We start from the raw sequence: 19671 nt of genomic DNA, 5'->3' as shown, positions 1-19671 counted from the left end.
TGACACTACGAATTGGCCCTGCCTCAAGGTCAAGACTGGTGACAAGCCCCTGGACTCCAGTTAGAGGGGCCGTTGTAAAATGGCCATGGTTAAGATGTCTAATCCAGTGCAGAATGGCCTCAAATTAGTCACCTGGCTTCATGTTCTCCACCACAGCAGTCTTCAACCTGTTAAATAATCATGTCAGTTAAACGTATAAATATACTCCCTCCTACTTTCATTGGGCAAATTTTAACATTCATTTTATGAACTTTGGCCTATTTTATGAACTTCTTTAAAGCTCATCTTTGTCAGCTAATTATCACATTCTTATTTTCAAATTAAGCAAGTCTCACAGAATTTATGCAATATATAAAAAACAACCAAGATAAAAATTAAAACCCTATAGTAAATTATAATTGTAAGGAAATTGCTTTTCCTTTTCAAACTTGAGAAACATCTCTCTCATCAAAATGACAGTATTTTCCTATCATTCATAAAGGACTTCCTAAAATAAAAACTTACTGACATCTATAAAAACCCATTACAGCATAATCATAATTTTGCTTGTTGAGCTTATAGCAGTAAAACACAGATTTCTTAGAAGCCCAAGTTGATTACTTTTAACCATCAATTACAGAAAAAAAATGCTTCAAATGTCAAAACAGAAATAAAAGTTTGTTCTCTGAGACCTAGTTCAAGAGCAGGCCATTTCTTTTGTTTCTTTTCCTTTTTTTTTTTTTAAGGAGGGCACAGCTCACACTGGCCCATGTGGGGATCGATCCTGCAACCTTGCTGTTATCAGCACCACGCTCTAACCAACTAAGCTAACTGGCCACCCCAAGGCCATTTCTTTTAAAATTGTGTCATCCTTTACATTCCTAAGTTACTGTTCTGCTAAACAAATGCTGATAATTTATTTGCAAGGAGTATTAGAGAGTGTTGTCTATGACTTTACTCACTAATTATTTAGTATTCAGTATTTATCGTATGCCAAATACTGTAAACCATGCTTGAAAATATAGTTCTAAAAGAAGAGTTCGGGCAGGAAATCCTTCTCGTTTCTTTGCCAGGAAAAAAATGGGAATGTTAACTTTGTTATCTAAAACTAAGGCTTAGATTTCTTCAAGATAATTTTCACAGCTTAAGTACATAATGACCTAAATCACTCAGAAGCAAAGCAGCATTCCTTTTATATGTTTTTGCTACAAAAAATTAAAGGAAGTGTATAGGTTTTCATTACACTGCTCTCAACCAAATCACATGAAAGTTGGGTTACACTCAACTCCAAATTAATACAGTCTACCTTCAGCCCTCTGCCTACAACTAAATCCACTTATCTAGTTTTGTTTCCACTTGGAAAACAATTAATGAAGGTCATCAGCCATTAGGACCAGAAGGCTCAAGTGTACTGTAAGGAAATACCAGGCATCCTCCTGTGGACTTGTTTATCAGTTCTCCAGCACACGTCGGTTGAGGCCATACAAGTATTACTGCCAATTCTTTTTCCATCTATGTTAAATGAGAAATTTAAAGGCCTTTGGAAGGCCAGCATCACTCTTCCTTCGACCCAAAGGAAGCAGACCAAAGACTAAGCATGCAAAATTTACCCCACTGCAATACCAGTAGGGCAATTACATTCACTTCTAATGGACAGCGTCCCAAAGCTAAATAAATAATTTGAGATCAGAAGTTTAAATAAAGATAAGGTCTGTGGCAGTTGTGAATGTACACTGGTGAATTCATGTATTTAATATGCTAAATTTGACATGTCTTGACAAAGTTTCTCTCCTTTAACTACACTCTAGCCAGGCTCCTCTGAGCCCTTTCTTGACCAGGCCCCAACTTTGGCCTATAAAAATCTGATCATATACTTACTAACAGCTCAAGGCCACCTCCCTAGGCTGATTCCAGCCCCCTTAATGTGTCTGCCTGAGAAAATTCAATGCTTCCAAAAGAACTTACTGTTTATTCCAGCCAACACCTGAAGATAGGACCCCTGTCTCCCAGCCTCTGTGGAAGGGGAGGCGCCTAACTTGGAGGAGTGCCAGTTAGCAAACCCTAATGGGTTTCACGCACACCAACCTCCCTTCTCATTGTCTGTAATTTTTCACTTCCGTGCCTCTACTGAGCCCCCAGATCACCCGCTCCCTATCCCCTCATCCACCCTTTAAAATGCCCAGTCACCTCTGTACAGATGGAAGTTGTATGGAGTTCACACTGGCCTCTTTTCCCTATTGCAATAGTATATTACTGATTAAAATCTGTCCTTACTACTTTAACTAGTGTCGGGCTTTGTTGATTTTTGACAATGTGTATTTGGTTATAGCTGTGCCCACACACATGTGCTGATTATGTAAAGGAGAGAAAATAGGAAAAGGCATTGTTTAACCCAGGGGTCGGTAAACTGTTTTTGTAAAGGCCAGATAGCATATCAGGCTTTATAGGCCATAAGGTCTCTGTAGCATCTATTCGATTTTGCTGTTACACAGTGAAAGCAGCCAGAGACAATATTCAAATGCATGAGCATAGCTGTGTTCCAATAAAACTTTATTTATGGCCACTGACATTTCAATTCTGCCTTATTCTTTTAATTTTTTGAACCAATTACAAATTACAAAAAAAAAAAAAAATTAAATGATTCTTAGCTCACAGACTATACCAAAACAGTCAGCAGGCCAGATCTGGTCCACAGGCCACAGTTTGCCAACCCCTGGTTTAATCTACTCATTATTTTCTTTCCTGGCTATTATTAGCTTTCAAAGTTCAAGATCATTTGATGGTTAAGAGTGGTAGATTTCAGGACTGTATTTCTCAACAAATTCAAAAAATGCTCTCAATTTTCTCGTTGAGCCAAATATGGAATCAGTGATTTTTTTTAAGTCCATTCCTTAAAGATTAATTTCTGCTTCACCAATAATGTACATCCTCTCACAGCTAAACTTCCATAGCAAATTGCAAATGGAATAATAAAATAATTGAGTTGAAGTGTGTGTGTGTGTGTGTGTGTGTGTGTGTGTGTAAAGAGAGAATGAACAGCTGGAAGGTCCATAAACAGTAAGTGAGAATTTCCAGGTCATGCTTTTAAAGTACAAGTAAATTTCACTGTAGCTGACAATCTGTATCAAATTCTGACAGCAAGAAGGTGAAATTCACGAGAGAGAGAGAGAGAGAGAGAGAGAGAGAGAGAGAGACACAGAGAGAAACAGAGAGAGACAGAGAGAGACAGAGAGAGACAGAGAGAGAGAGACAGAGAGAGAGAGACAGAGAGAGAGAGAGAGAGAGAGAGAGAGAGAGAGAGAGGTTTGAAATGGTACATAGCCTGAACTAGAAATCTTCCCCCCAGAACTGCTATCAACTAGACTTTCACAGCTGCAAACTAGCAACCCCTGGGAAACTAGAGTTAAATATTCCTAAAACAGGAATCTAGTTCTGTTATGAAACTGTTCATCATTTCACCTCTTGACAGCCAGGAAAATCAGCAGAACTCAGAAAGGACTCTGACGATGAGCAAGTAGCATTTTTAATAAAATTCAAATCCGGAGTCTTTGGGAGTTTTTCATCGCCAGCCTCCAGAGCTCACTATGATCAGCAACGCTAATGCAATCACTGAGGTAAAAAGAGAGATGGGAAAATCTGACCTTTTGCATTTCTTCTTTAACTTCCTTTTTTTTCCCTAGGAAGTATTTAATTCTGAAGAAAGGTAAAGGTAAAAAAATAGAAGTTTAGCAGTCTCTAAACAGATTTTACATAAAAATCTGAGGAAACTATAAACATGTATTTTTTATTCTTCCTCAAATGTATGACACTTGTAACTAAATTAGCACTTTATTATTACAGATAGTAGTCACTGCTGTGTACCACAAAATAACCCATGCAGCTGCGAGACAATGTAATATCGAGGAGAAACCAAATTGACCTGCTACTACAAAAAATAATCTTCACATTAATAATTGGCACCCAATCATTATCTCAAAGTGTTTGCCATTGTGCTTAAAGAAAATAAATGAAGTCAGGCTATTCGATACATGAACTCATTGCTCAGGTTAGCAGTACCCCTATAAGTTTTGGGTTTCAAATCACTTCCCTTAGGTGAAGGGGCACGATCGTATGTCTTTCTACTGAACTACATTCTTCTATAAACACTTCAAAGAGTGCATCAACTTTACAAATGAAATAGTCGATACAACGAACAGTAATAATGAAAATATCTGCCTATTTTGATACTATTACTGGTTTATAAAGCAATCATCTATAATATTCTCAACTATAAGGATGGAAAATGATATATAACTGTTACCAAGGAAACACTGAAGTAAAATTGCATGTAAACTATCAAGCAGTTTAATAACCAGAAAATTAGAAGAACAAGAAAAAACATCTCCAGATAGAACCATGACACACGGTATCACCCACGATGGATGCAATCAAGGGTCACAACTGAAAAAGCTGATGTAAAGGGTCGTAACTTGGCAGCTATTTCAATGCTTAGCGGTATTTTTTTTAAAATGAGGACCATAAGATGCTTGGTACTAGGTGCTTGAGGGGCAATTTGAATTCTAATTTTTCACATGGTTAAAAGGGCACAGAATCTGGGAATAAGTGGCTAAATGTAGCTACTTTTAAAAGTCAAAATATGTTGCTTATCAATTCCAGTGTGGACTAATATTCTCTCAGGATTCTCTGTAACTACCACTCTCTTTACTCACAGACAGGACATTTAGCAAATATCCGGTATGCTTTCTACAGCAAATGCTTTCTGAATTAACATTTATTATAGAAACTCAAGTTCTTGGGAACCAAAGGCAAGGCTAAGGCCTGGGGTAACTATGCGTGTTCACCTCTAAAGCAAGAGAATTTTAAGCACTCGAGTAACTACACTGATCAAAGCTAAATCCTTTAGGAAGATTATCCATTCTGAAATCAGGAAAATCCTGTAGTGTAAGCAATTTTACACTTCACCGTTGAGAAGAGAACTTCATTTCTGTAACAGTGTTTAAATTACATACACACAAGACTATTCCTTCAAGGGTTGAAATGCCAATGACCCTCTAAAGGTGTGTCTATTTCAGCTTGCAGACCATTGTTGGGCTCACACTGAGAAACAAGAAGCATTCCTATGGATGGAAGATTTCTTCATCAGCACAGAAGCTCAGGACATGTGCAGCTTCTCTCTTTAGAATAAACACTCTATCTGGATCACATTAAGGATAGAAAGTGAAATCACACTCATTTACTAAATTTTAACCTCTCTTTAAAATAAGATACAAATCCCCCACAGGCTGGCTTCGGTTTTGCAAAACCTCGGCTTTGTGAATATCACGAAGGCATCCTAGAATTTAGTAAAACATCTTTTCACCGACACACAGCACTGTTCTCTCCCAAGCTCCAGAGTTTAAGGACTAAATCAAGGCTCTAGGTGTTTTGTTAATCTTACCATTTTTTATCAGTTGAGGCCACCAAAATGTCTTGGTTACTTTAAACTATACTACTGAACTTCTCCTTCAGCAGCAGCTCTGCCCATCACACAGATGGTACCAGGCAATTGCTAAACTGTTGCTCACAGGCGTTTTCCATCCATGGTTCATGATTTAACAGCTGTTGATAAATCAGCAATAGGCAGACGCAAGAAGGAAGTTAATAGAATAGAGGTGTGAAGCCGTGGCCCGCTATGATACTGGTGTGAAACCAAACAATTTGCCACACTACCATCATCCTCCCCTTGACACATCTGTTTTCTACTGTGCAGGGCAACACCTCTTCATGGGCTGCTCCAAGACAGACACATTTACCCATCAACTGTATACCTCACGTCTACCCAGACTAAGTTACATTGGGGCCCGTTCCCTGGGAAATCTGCCTGTGATACTAAAACTGAGCCATGTGAGTAGAGAGGGAAGGTGGAGACAGGCATGAAAAACAAATAAAGACCTGTGGATGTTGGAAGGAGGCACATCTGAACAGCCACATGTAAACTGAGTGTTTCTGAAACAGCCCAAGAATAATTTAGCAATGTAAAGGCAACATACATTTCTGATCTGGGCTAGGGCTATCTGAGGCTGCTCATTCTTGCCTGATGTAATCAACACGTCCCACCCTGACACTAAGGAAAGAAGCAAAACCTAAAGTTAGTCTCTGTGTTGCCAGCAAATGTAAACTGTCACAGCAAACCCCTACTGTCTACCTACTAAGGTCGAGGTGGTAACTGCTGTAAGAAGCTCCAGGGGCAGAAGGTCAGTCCTTCCAGACACTTGGGCAGAGAAGGTGGGGCAGGGCCTTCTAAGACTTCTCAAACCAGCTTCTTCCCATTAATGCCACACGGCAACAAGCACAGACCTACTTCCTGGGTTCGATGAAGACTTTGGAAGCATAAGCAGGGCAGAAGAATGCTCTGACTATATAATATAATGCCTAGGAGGCCAAAAAGTGGAAATGCTCTTCCGCTAACAGCACTGCCAGAGAAATCTGCCTGAAATGATGATTTTTCTTCCGTTTCAACAACATGGCCACTTGGAAGCAAATATCTAAATTTTTCAAGGCTTCAGATTCCATAATAGTTACCCAAAGGAAAGCTAAAGGTTTTTCTCTTCTGTCTCCCTGAATTCAGCATCTATGTCACTGCTGAGAACACCTGGGTCAACCTACAAGCTGAGTTTTCTGGTGTGTGGAGGTCTTATTTAGGGGTGGGGGGCAGTGGGCCACTTTTGCTCACTGCTGCTTGGAACGATACCCAAGCTCTAAGCTCGTCTGGCTTTCCCTAGCAGTAGCAATTACAACCATCTTCTCTTAGCCCTAAATGATACGAGGGACCCTAAACACCACTGAGTCTTTTCCTAAGGGAAAACATACTGTCGTCAATACTGCTGTGTTCACAAGAGCGTGTGCCTCTGTAGGTTTGGTCTACACCCTTGGACACAGAAGCCCGACCAGCCAGTGAGAAATAAGTTGAACGCAGCAGCCCCTGGCCACCTCGTTTCAATCCTATCTTAAGCCCCGCTGCTCTCTCCAGCTTTTGCTTCCCCCCACCCTCTCGAAAAATAAAGCACCCAAGTTGCCCATGGCAGTGGCCCTGGGTGCAAATGAACCGGCGCAGCCCCTACCTCGAGAGCTTTGCAATCTTCACAAAGCTGAAGACATCCATGCAGGCAGCCTGGGACCCCGAGCGCGGCGGCTCCTTCGCCCCTTCTCACGCCAGCAAGGGCAGCCTCGGCAGCCCCATGGCCGGCCGGGACCTCAGCGTGCCCCGGGGCTCGAGTGGCGGCGGCAGCGGGTGGCGGTGGTGGCCCGGGAGAGCCTGCACCTGGAGGCAGCGGCTGCTACCCCCCTCCGGCCACCAGCTGAGTGTGCATCCCCAAGCAGGACCATTGATGGGCACCCGAGCAGGGAAAACTCAATGGAGAGAGGGGCGGGCAGGCTGCGAGAGGCGGGGGTGGGGAGAGCCGCTGGGTCTTGCGCCCCGCCCAGTGCGCCCCAGCCCGGAAGACTGCTGGGCGCCTGCAGAGGCGAGGCCCGGGTGAGGGGCGCTGCTCATGCTCCGTGGCCCGCCGGCCCCGGCTGCCCCGCGCGCCAAGAAGCGCAGACTGAGCCGGGAGTCGGCGGGCGAGCCTGGCACACAGGCACGCACCCCTCCCGGCACTGCAGCTGCCTCCCTGCCTCCTTCCCCACAAGCCGTGTCCCTTCTCCTCTCCCCACCCCCACCCTCGAAGGGGGTGTCTCCTGTCACCCGCTGCGTGTGCCTCCAGATCTGAAAGATCTAACAGTCTCTGGCATACAGGGGACCATAAACTTACCCCTCCTTCCCCAAACCAAAGGAGAGCCCAGCAACTGCAGGTTGCCCAAACCCTAGGTTTGTTTTTATAAACAAAACTAGCGATCGGGAAGGAGGAGCGGGGATGACCGAGGCTGGATAGATTCTCAAGGGGAAGCAGAGGGAGATAGATGCCCGGTGCAGTGGGCTCGAATTGAAGAGCGCAGAGTTCCCACTGTTCCCCCCGGAACCGCTGGAGCGAGACGTGACAGCTGCGCTGGCTGGGAAGGTGTGTCTTTGGACAGCTGCACCAGGCAAGCGTTGGAGAAATGAGAAAACAAGAACGGGAGGCATTTGGGGGTGGGGTACGCACAGCTGCTTCTTACTAGAGGGGCACAGAGATGAGGGTCCGGGAGCCAGTGGTACGGTGACTAATTTGAATGGGTTTCAGAACGTAAAGGAAGAGAAGGGATGAAATGGGGATCTGGCAGGCAGGCCAGCTGCTTTCGCAAATTAAGCGGTGGGTGAAGGAGGAAGAGAAAAAAAAAAACAAACCTTACTCAAAAAACAGAAACAGAAACACTCACCTTAGGCAGAGTAAACTCCAAGTTGCAGCCATTTAGAACTCCTAGCCTTCTCTTTTACATAATTACCTGGGATAATCACCCCTCGTCATTAACTCAGTTCTGTCTCCCCGGGGCTCAGGCTTCCTTGGGCCCCTTTTCCTTGTTCTCTCTCTTGGAAGTCTCAAGGCCTCTTCTCTAAAATCCTTTAGTATCTCTCCCCAGACTCTCTGAAGGTCAGATGGCTACACAAACTGTGTGTTCTCCCACCCAGAAGCGTCCACCTGATGGCAGGGCCACCGCAAAGAAAAGATGCCTGCCCCCCCCCCCCCCCAAACGTTGGAGGATCTGGCCAGTGCGCTTCTAGCTCTCAGGAAGGGATTAGGAAAAAAGGAAACAGGTTTAAAGTTCCCAGATGGGTGTTCCTATCCTGGTCTATTGCTGTATTTAAAGTCTTCAGTGTTTAAGCCCAGTACTTCCATTTTTTTTTAAAGGCATTTCTTTCAAAAATTAAACATAAAATCAGTGGCAATCTGAAAACTCTTAATGATTTGACACAGGAATAAAATTACATCATTTAAAAAATAAATAGAATCAATTTTCCTTTAACTTCTTATAGACTCGTATAATTTCAAGAACAGGTTTATTTACTACTCATGATGAGAGGAGGTGAGAGGGACCTTGGCTTTTGAGCTTCCTACTGTTTGTGTCAAGTAATTATAGTTTGGGGCTGCATGTGCTTTACAATTTTTAATGCGCTTTTGCACTTGAGTCTCATAGCAATCTTGTCACATAAATAAGGCAACATGTTTAAAAAAAGAGAAGTTTTTTGTTTTGTGCCACAATCTATCCTCAATGTAGTAGATGTAGAGATACCTTTTAAACATGGGTCAGATGAGGTTACCTATGTGATCTACAATCTGCAAAAGATTTCCATTCTCTTTTGAGCTAAAGTTGCACTCCTACAATGACCAACAGGCCCTAGGCGCACGGCCCTTGATCTCCCTCACCTCATCTATTACTCCCCACCTCTCAGCCACCGCCACATTTATGGGGCCCCAGCAACACTGGCCTCCTTGCCATTCATCAAACTCTGCAAGTATCCTCCCACCCTTAGCTCTTTGCAATGGTTACTCTCTCAGCCTGGAATGCTCTTCCCTCAGATATTTGTGTGGTCAGCCAGCTCCTATACCCCATCAAGTGTGCGTAAATATCACTAACCTCTGAAAAATTATTTAAAATTGCAAGGCCCCCAGACCCTGGACTCCGAGACCCCATGAATTGTTTGTCTCCCCCTTGTTTCATAGCCCTTATCACCCACTAGCGCATTATATAATTTATTTTTATGTCCACTGTTTCTTGTTTCTTGTTTGATTCTTTTGCTGGAATAAAAGCTCCACAAGGACAGGGATTCTTTTGTTGTTGTTTTCTTTTGTTTTTCACTGATGGATCCCAAATCCCTAGAACAGTTCCCTGAATGTACAAGTAACTTAATAAATGTTTGTTGAATGAATGAATGTTATGCTTATTGAATTCACAGCCAAACCAGCACTGGCCAAGCATCCCTGTGGGTACTGCTCCTTTTCTGACCTCATTGGTGGTGTTCATCCATCTCCCCACCTCTGCTCCATCCCAGCCTACTTCATCCTCCTTTGGATAGCTAATGATGGCAGTGAAGGCGCCCTCATATTCTCCAGTTATTATTCCCCTTTGTCCTTTCTACCTTCCCCCAAATTGTGTGTGTGTGATGGAACCTCAGTATGGATGTATTAGAAGAGCTCACATAGCTTTTGCAAAGCCTCTGGGACACCAACTATGCTCTCAAGATCACTGACATATAATTTGCACCATGATTTAAGAACCCAGCCAGGCTTTGGTACTGCCCCTGCAGGTCACTGTGTCAAGGGAAATGAGAGTGAGAAGGTTCCCAGCTGATTTGCAGGCTGAACAACATACTATGAAAAACAAAAATTAATTGGGCAGTATTAGTTGAGAGCAATCACCGATTCACTCATTCTTTCATTCAGTAAACATTTATTGGGCCTTTGCTGCACGGAAGGAGTTGGGCAAGATACTGTGGCTACGTACAACTGTGAGCCAAACAGATGCAGGTTCTAGCAATTTTACACTCCAGGGGGCGCTCCACACTGGAGCTGCACCACCACCACCACCACCACCACCTGTTATATATGAAGCATATTAAAACGCACACTCACACCTGAACAATAATGAATGTCAATTACAATTTTATATATATGTTTTACAAGAAGTGGCATACAACATTAGGAATAGAGACAGTGGAAATGTAATGGCTGTGTGCGATGTCAGAGGGGTAGTGGATGGGGGAAGGGGGGGTTATCACTGTGTGAGGGATATAAATGATAAATGTCTAACTATTACATTGTTTTGTACACCTGAAACTAATAAAATAATAAAATAAAATGTACATTCGTCAGGCATTAAATAGATGTTGCTATACAATTTTTGAAAGGATTTTCAAAATATTTATAATTTTGAATTTTTTTCAGAATAAAATGTTCAGTTTGTTCTTGTGATTTAAATACTATTAATATATAAGAATTGAGCTTCAGTGAATGGGTTGCTTTATCATCACGTCATTCATTTTTGTAGACATTTAACTATACATTTATTAATGGTACAACTTGTTTTCATACATTGGAGGCCAAATCTTTTTGTTCCCTCAGGTTCCAGGTATGAAATAGACCCTTGGAAGTCTCAAAGGCACTTTGTATTTGGTCTGTTACATGTAAGAGATCTGTCAACCCCAATGAGCTCTCCCATTGTGGAACTTACCTTCTAGTGTGGGAGAGAAAATAATTACTAAATTATCCAATAATATATATATATATATATATATATATATATATATATATATATATATATTCAATTATGATTTTTAAGAGCCAGGAGAGGAATATATAGAATGTTTTATTAGCATTTAACTCGGGACCTAACCTTGTCTTGGGAGAAGGAGTTTTTCTGGAAGTAAGTGATAAGCTCTGAGAATTGAAGGATAAGTGAAAATTAAGGAAAGAGGAATGAAGTCAGGAACAACATTCCAGGAAAAGAGATCAGCATGTGCAAAGTCCCAAAGGGGAGAAGGATCATGGGTTATACCAGGAATTAGATTACAAATGGTATGGGGAGAGTAGTAGTGGGGAGGCCAGAAAGGAGGTAGAAGAGCCACAGGCCACTGGAAGGATACTGGCCTCCATTTTAAGAGCAACGGAAGTCATAGGAGTGTGTTTTAAGAATTGCAGCTACCTGTCCACTCCTGAGAATCCCAGGGGTGGGTGGCTAGGGTGGGAGAGTAGATAATGAAGAAAGGCACAAACCAAGAATGAATTCCACTGCTCTAACCCAAGTAGCACAACCATTACAACTCATTAGATGAGTGTTTTAACCCAATGACTTTAGGAGATGATAATCTACACTCCAAGCCACTACCTGCCTCCCCAGTGGTCCTTAATTGGAGATGATTTTGTTCCTTAGCAGACATCTGGCAATGTCTGGGAATGTTTTTGATTGTCATAGCTGGGAAGAGGAGTTGCTACTGGGCTCTAGTGGGTAGAGACAAGGAATGCTGTATAATATCCTCAATATCCTACAATGCATAGGACAGGCCCTACAACAAAGATCTATCCACCCAAACTGTTAACAGTGTCAAGGTTTGGAAACCCTACTATAGAACAATTTCATACACTAAATAACCATGTGTGTTGAGAAACCCTGCCAGAACTAGAAGCTGGAACTCCAGGACTAGGTGACCCTCACTCAAGGAATAGTCTATTGTTCTTTCTTTTCTACTTAGGTCAGGTAATGATGAGAGATGCTACAGTGCATGGGACAAATAGAAGGAACCAGGAAGAGGAACATTTAAAGAAAATCAAGCTATGGCTCATCACACTCTCTTGGTGCATGTGAGCAAGATGGCTAGAAACTTGGGTTGAACTGTAAAAACTAATGGGGTGAAGGTCTTTAGTCAGCATAAAGACAAGTCATCCTCATACAATTGGATGTACACTGCACAATTTTAGAGGGCACCGTTCTCATTATATTAATCATAGATTTGTGTATTTGCTGAGGAAATTTTCTGGAACATAGCACTGAAGTGTCTTAGGGAAGTAAGGTGTTTTTCTAATCTTCACTATGATGTTATATGGGGTTCTTAGCATCCACTATTGTATTAAACTTTCTTGATAGTTAATCCCAGGCCCCTACATACTTATAGTTGAGGACCTAGGTCCTGCTGGACTTAAAGAAAAGAACCTTCTATGTTGGGATATAGAATTATTGGTAGGCCTTCCAAAGTATCGGTTGACCTGTGAGCTCAGACCCTGGCAATAGTCCTGTAATCTGTGCATTACTTCTTAACACAAAACTCTTCAGAGCACTCATGTCATTATTTGTTCAACTCTTCACCTGCTTCTTCTTGGCATCAATACTACATTTCCAAGCATCCCTCACCGTTCAGTGTAGCCATGAGTGATTTAAGGCCGTGAAATATTGGTGGAGATGCTGTCTTGGCCTGTAAAACTCTCCTATGTGACATTTTCCACTCTCTTTCCCCATCAACTGGCTGAAAATAGAGAACTCCAAGGGCTACAGAAGGATGGAGCCACAACAGGGAAAGATCCTGGGTCTCTGAGTGACTACATTGAGCCCTCACCAACCTACCTTGCCTTGGAACACAAAGGAACAACTTTTATATTAATCTTTTTGGAAAGTTTAGGTTTGTTGTGATAGGAGTTAGCCTACCCCTTCCTAATACACTGCTAAGGAGGAAATTATATTCATCCAGTCTGTAGGGAGGGTAATAAAATATAGTGTTTAATGTCATAGAACCTGGAGCCAGAATACCTATGTTTGAATCCAATTTCTTGATGTGAGATCTTGAGCAAATTTACTTGAATTTGTGCCTCAATTTCCTCATACATAAAATTGGGTTTATAACTATACAATGGTACCTCGGTTTTCGAACATAACCCACTCTAGAACACCGTTCGAGTTCTGAAACATTCGAAAACAGCTGACAGCTAGGCCTCAGGATCTTGCACTCAGGGGTAACCGTGTGACATGTTCGACTTCCAAGGCGTGTTCAAAAACTGAGGCATTTACTTCTGGGTTTACAGCGTCCATAAACCAAAATGTTCGTCAACAGAGACGTTCGAAAACCAAGGTACTACTGTACTTAAATCCTAAGTGTGCTGTGACATTTAATACTGTACTTGTAAATTGCCTAGACCAATGTCTCACACATCAAGAGCATCAATGACAGCTATTCTGAGGCTGGTGCTTGAACATTCTGCCTACACATATACTGAGAGATGCACAGAAGAAGGCTGCTAATGTGACGAGACCAGGTTTTGCCAAGCCCAGATCTTCCCCAGGACCGTTCCTTCAGCCTAAAATGCTAGCAGCCTCTGACCTAGAGATCAATAACCTTAGAGAATCTCCACAGCAAATGAATGTTGTGAGGCTTGGATATGACAGCGCTGCCTAGGGAACCAAGCACACAGTTTAACTTCGTCTCATGCCAGTTTGAGAGGGATCCCAAATATCTACACTCTCTGAGGGGTTCTCCCAAGGGTCATATCACCCACCGTAAGACCATGGCAGAAGGAAGGAGAGTTAGAATGTGCATGGATCACCTTATGCAAAGCCTCTTTGCCAAGGTGAAGTAGTGGACCAGTGGTTTTCCAACAATTTCATTGCAGGACCTCCATTATACTCAAAAAAATTAGAAGACCTCAAAAATCTTTTGTTTGTAAGAGAAATGTCCATTGCTATTACTATCTTAGAAATTAAAACTGAAAAATGTTTAAATATTTATTGATTCTTTTAAAATAACAATAAACCCATTACATGCTAGCATAAGTAATATTTTAAATGAAAAATAGCTACATATATTTCCTAAAGAAAAAAAATTAAATAAAAAGACTAGTACTATCTTATATTTTTGCAAATCTTTTTAATCTCTAGCTTAAAGAAGACAGCTGGATTTTAATATCTGCTTCTGCATTCAATCTGTTGAGATATCACACACTATGTAGCCTCCAGAAAACTGCACCAGGCATTCAAGAGAGAATGAGATTGAAAAGAGCAAATAAAGCCTAAATATTCATATAAAAGTAATTTTGACTTTGTGTTCCCCCCTGAGTTTTGTGGACCCCCAGGGTCCCAGACCACATTTCAGGGGGAAGTGGTAGACCACGCCGCAGTGCGCACTGCTCACTCTCTTCTCAATGGTTCTCAATGTTGGGCAGTAGGACTTGTGATATTGAATGCCTGTGTTTTCTTTTGAGTGAGCACATAGTATTGAATCCTGAGATAGATGACATATATACACTGCCTTCATCAGCACAAGAAATTAAGGCACAAGAAGTTTATTTGCTTCACCCAAAGCCACACCGTTCCTCTCTCTGGAATTGCAATCTTGGGTTTTCTTCTACCCAATCAAAATTCTTACTTGGTCCAGATACTACATTGAAATATTTACTTAGCCTGCTGTTGGATTGATAAACACAGATAAGCTGAGTATACTACACCTTCCAAAGGTAACCTCGGCTCTTGTCCAAACCCACTTGGAGGCCGGACTTAGCATTTTCCATGCAGCATAACAGACATCTGAGTCCATGACTACATAACCAGAAACAGATATTTTGTGACGATTTTATGAGAAATCTCAAAGGAGAGGGGGTGGAGAAAGATGACTCGCACTACACACTATTTGCAAGAAAGTCTGTTAAGTTCTCTAACTGGAATTTGCACGATCCTGTCCCCATTTCTGCTCACTACATCTCTCCTTTCTCTCCTCTCTCAGTCACTCAGAATCCCACTTTATTATGGAGAAAACTTTAGCTTTCATCCTTAGCTCATAATGCCCATTCACCAAAAGGAAATTCAGAGATCAGTGACTATTGCTGCTCCTTTGAATGCCTCTTAGAGGGCACGATTCGTTTGGGCACACCTGGAATAATTCATTAAGAAAAACATGATTGGGAAATTTCTTCTGTCTCTCATTTCTACTAAATATCACAGAGCTGACCTCAGCTTCACAGAGCTTGAGGCGATCTCAACCAGCTCCTCTAATTTATACTCCTGTGACTCTGATACCACATTCTGCTCCTATAGACACATTTAGGCATCTTATATATAAAGACAGTCCATTAATTTCTCAACACATAGCATTACAATCTGAAAGGCTGAGTTTATGCTGTCATTGAAATCTATATTCTGTTGCATGTTATATCAAGGCAATAGAGATGAGGTGAATATATCCCTGTTTCACCTTCATATGTTTGAGGAAATGCTCATATCATCACCCTGTCTTCTCTTCTGCAGGGTAAATAAGCCTATCATATTCCTTAGTTTAAAACTCACATTTTCTTTTCTTTCCCTTTTTTCATTTCCTTAGCTTTTCATAGACCCCCCCTCCAATTCTTCCATATGCTCTTTTAATTTTGCAGGCCCAAATTGCACCCAGCCTCTAATAAGGTTGATTTTAACCATGTAACATATGGTATATGTGATTATAAGAACTAATTCATAATTTTTCGTCATTTCATATTGATGACATTAGTCATTGGTAACATGTTAATTTTAAGATTAAATTGACAATTCCTCTTGTATATCATACTGAACTAGCTACTAAAATTGGAAGAAGGCAGAAAAACAGCCGTAGGGTGTTAAACAAATTATTCTTCTTTTATATTACTCAATGATGAATCTCAAATACATATAGCACACTGAACTTTTTATAGTGAAAGCTTTGGGACCTATGTGTGACTTCACTCAAAGCCACCTTGAAAGGATAGGACCATATGTTTATTTTTATAATATGTGGCCCCAATCCCAGAAGCAGTGCTGTGGACCAACGATGACGACTGGCATAAGGGTAACCACTGTTGTCAAACCAATGATTAGCCAAATCCTTTTACTTGAGAACTTGAACTCAGAGTCATGAAAAACGCGGTCAGCAATGGTGGGTGATGGAACTGTAAGGCCATGTACATAGTTCCGGCCCTTTTGAGCCCTTGTAGTGGTCAACATTGTTGGAATGCAGAGACTACTAAGAGAAGTAGAAATCGGAGAGGTTCTGCGATTGCTAACAAAGAGCTGAAGAGGAAAAAAGAGAGAGCTTTTCAGTCTCAATGTCTTCCCTCCTCTCATTCTCAGGAAGCTGGGCCACTTCTTGATTCCTGTGTCATAATGACTGCATAGTAAATGTACTACAATTCATCATTATAGTAAATGTACCACAACTCCCATCTTTCCATGAGCTAGTTTGAGCAGACTACTAACTCTCACAACAAAATGATCCCCAGCCAAGACCATCTTTACCACTGCATTTACCTTTACTTAGGTATGGGGAGGCAGGATGATTTGAGTCTGACACCGCCCTGACATCCAAGATAACCCGGCCTCCACCTCCACTCCTCAGAGGCAGAAGATGTTCTAATTAAGTCCTACAGACATACACAGGAGGCCTCTGTGTTTCCAGTGACAATGCCAATGCCCCAAAGGTGACTTGGAAATGGTTTATTTCTCATTACTAGGTTTGTTAATAGCCAGCAGTGACCTGCTGTGAACTTTTAATTTTTTTTCTTTTTTAAGAAAAAGTGTTTAGCAATTCGGTAGAAAAAAGAAAAACTGGGGTAAGAACATTTCTATACCCTTTTATAAAAGTCTGTTTTCTTTGCCGACCACTTAAGTGCATACTTAACAGGTTAATTAATGGTTCTTGATGAAGAAAATTCCAGTGGATAATTCCACTTACTAGTATGTAGACAAGGCAATAACGGAGCGTAAGAATTAAAATTAGGAAAAAGTGAGTATTTAGGTCAAAGTGAGTCAAGTAGGCTTTCGGAAGGAGTTAGATTTTGATGTGGTACGAAAGGGTTTTAGAAGTCAAAGAAAATTATTTAAAGATTTGGACACTGTGCAATTCACCTTCTGCTTATATTTTCTGTCCATTGTATGTATGTTTTATTAAGAGTATTTTAAACATTAAAAAAAATAATTACCCAGATTAAATGAAGTATGGGAAATGGGGGTAGAGGTAAGCATATCAGGCAGAAAAAGAAGCAATGAATACAGCTTAAGAAATTCAGGAAACAAAATGATTAGAACATGGATATTGGGAAGAACGTTTGGTAAAATCTGTTAAATACATTTTTTTAAGTCAACAGTATACGAGGTATGATCAAAAGATATAGTGAACGTTTAAATAAAAAAAATTATTACAGTAAAAGACAAATTGGCATTACTCCCCCTCACTTCAAACACACTTATCCCATCATTCTTGCCACCTTCTGTGTCTTTACTTCATCCTCCATCATGACAATGCTCCATGTCACACATCACTTCTGGTACAGCAATTTCTGTCAAATAAAAATATTACAGTGTGTCCTCATCCACCTTAGGCACCGGATCTGGCACCGTGTGACTTCTGGCTCTTCCCCAAAGTCAAAATGATTCAGGACATTGAGGCAGCCATGACAGCGCAACTAAAGACACTCACGAAAAAGGACTTCCAGAACTGCTTCAGAAAGTGGTAAGAATGATGGGATAAGTGTGTACAAAGCAAGGGGGAGTATTTTAAGGGAGATTAATGGCAATGTGTCTTTTACTGTAATAATTTTTTTTTTAATTTAAACATTCACTGTAGTATTTGATCACACCTCATAGGTTCCAGGGAGGAAGGGGTGGTAAGTGCAGTATAAAGAACAGTGTTTGCGAAGAAAAACATCTCTGTCAGAGTGGAGTGAAGGAAGCACGCTAGGCTCAGAAAACGGGGTCAAATCATGGCAGACCTGAAGCTCTAGGTTCACAAGTTTTAACTTAATCTGAAAGCCAATTTGTATGATATTTCAAAATGAAACGATAATAAGCCCTTTTATTTGGGGGAAAAATTGATCTGGGTTCAGTATCTTTGAAAGGGAGAGAGTGAATGAGGTAAATGGCAACAGGGAATGACTGCAGGAATGTGGGCTGAGATTATTTAAAAAAAATGTAGACAAGGATGGTGGGAGTGGAAATTTACAAAGAGGATAGACTCTGAGAAACATGTAAGTAAAGATTAATGTGTGTGGTAACTGATTACATACAGGAAGAAAAGAAAATGGAGGAATTCCAAAGGTTACTCAATCAATTAATTATTCAACAAACACATACAGCAACAAATACATATTCTCTGATATTGTTACATCAGAGAAGGGTGTTGTTTGTTAGCAACCCCATCTGAACCTAGTTATATCTTAGGCACAAAGGGAATTTGTCATAATACCAGATGCTCACAACTTCGGTGAGAGCTTGGAGGGTCAGGCTTAGACAGATGACAGATCTAGAAATGCCCTGTAGCCATCTTTCTAACCTGAGCTCCATGAGAAAATGAAGCCCCACCACCCTATAGCATGCATTACATATAATGACTTAACTCCTCTCCTGTGCCTCTAAAATGGTACTAGTTATGTGCCATCCTTGACAGAAGTGAGAAAACTGTCACTCAAATCATTTTCAGTTTCTCTGGTTCAAATGAGGTTCCCAACTGAGAAAGGCTGTCTGGGGGCTGAGCAGAAGGCACCACAAGATGGTTCAGCCACACACAACTCACTGCCTTTATTCCCAAATTACTGCTTTGCTTACTCAAGATTCGAAGTCCCAAGAGCACGGGGAGAGTTCAATAGCTGGGAAGGCTTTCAGAAGAGATGATTTAAAATGGATCTTGAAAAAAAAAAAACAAAAATCAGGGAATTTTGCAAGTCCAGCAAAAAAGAGATCATCGTGTGCAGGTTGAAAGAGCTGGCATGTTTGAGAAATGGTGTGAGGGCGATGGGGCTTGGGATGGTGAGACTGGGGGCTGAGGGCAGAAGACGAGGTGGGACATGTGAATAGGCTGTACAGAGCCTGACATGTTCTAAGACTTTACACTTTATCCTCTAGGCTGGGGAAAGTCACTGAAGTTAATAGAGCTTGAGAGTGACATGATCAGACTTGTTTGTCCCAATAAGAATACTGATGAAGGATGAGTTATAAGAACAAAAGACTAGAGGAGTAAGGAAACTACTGCTACTACTACTACTACTACCTACCCACCCAACAACCCACACACACACACACACACACACACACACACACACACACACACGCACACACACACGCACACATATAATATGTTGGGGGCAATGGGCTATTCATCCATGATTTATGTATAAAAATCAAGACAAAAAATGTTTAAGTGCCTAATGTAGACAAGCACTGCTCGCAAGGGAAGAGTGAAGACTGAAAACACCAGGAGGCAGGGAAAATACTGAGGCATGAATTTAAATCATCCCGGGGATAAATGACACGGTTTTGCAA

At 41.3% G+C, this 19671-nt stretch overlaps 1 protein-coding gene across 5 annotated transcripts in view; it reads right to left on the bottom strand.

Annotated features, from left to right (window-relative positions):
• The window catches only part of FRMPD4 (FERM and PDZ domain containing 4), a 768746-nt gene that overhangs the window by 502091 nt on the left and 246984 nt on the right, over positions 1-19671 (bottom strand). The window contains exon 1 of one of the 5 annotated variants that reach the window (XM_019746300.2): positions 8314-8576. The exons of 3 other annotated variants lie outside the window; for them this stretch is intronic. In XM_019746300.2, coding sequence (XP_019601859.2) covers positions 8314-8345 — 32 coding nt within the window. In that variant the 5' untranslated portion in view covers positions 8346-8576. Of the gene's footprint in view, positions 1-7079; positions 7951-8313; positions 8577-19671 lie in introns of those variants that run through there. One more of the 5 variants, XM_019746299.2, reaches the window with a different exon arrangement.

This window comes from Rhinolophus sinicus, chromosome X, assembly GCF_036562045.2.
Source record: "Rhinolophus sinicus isolate RSC01 chromosome X, ASM3656204v1, whole genome shotgun sequence".
Taxonomy (NCBI): domain Eukaryota; kingdom Metazoa; phylum Chordata; class Mammalia; order Chiroptera; family Rhinolophidae; genus Rhinolophus; species Rhinolophus sinicus.
Note: the sequence above shows the minus strand (reverse complement) of the source record. Positions and strands in the feature narration are given on the sequence as shown.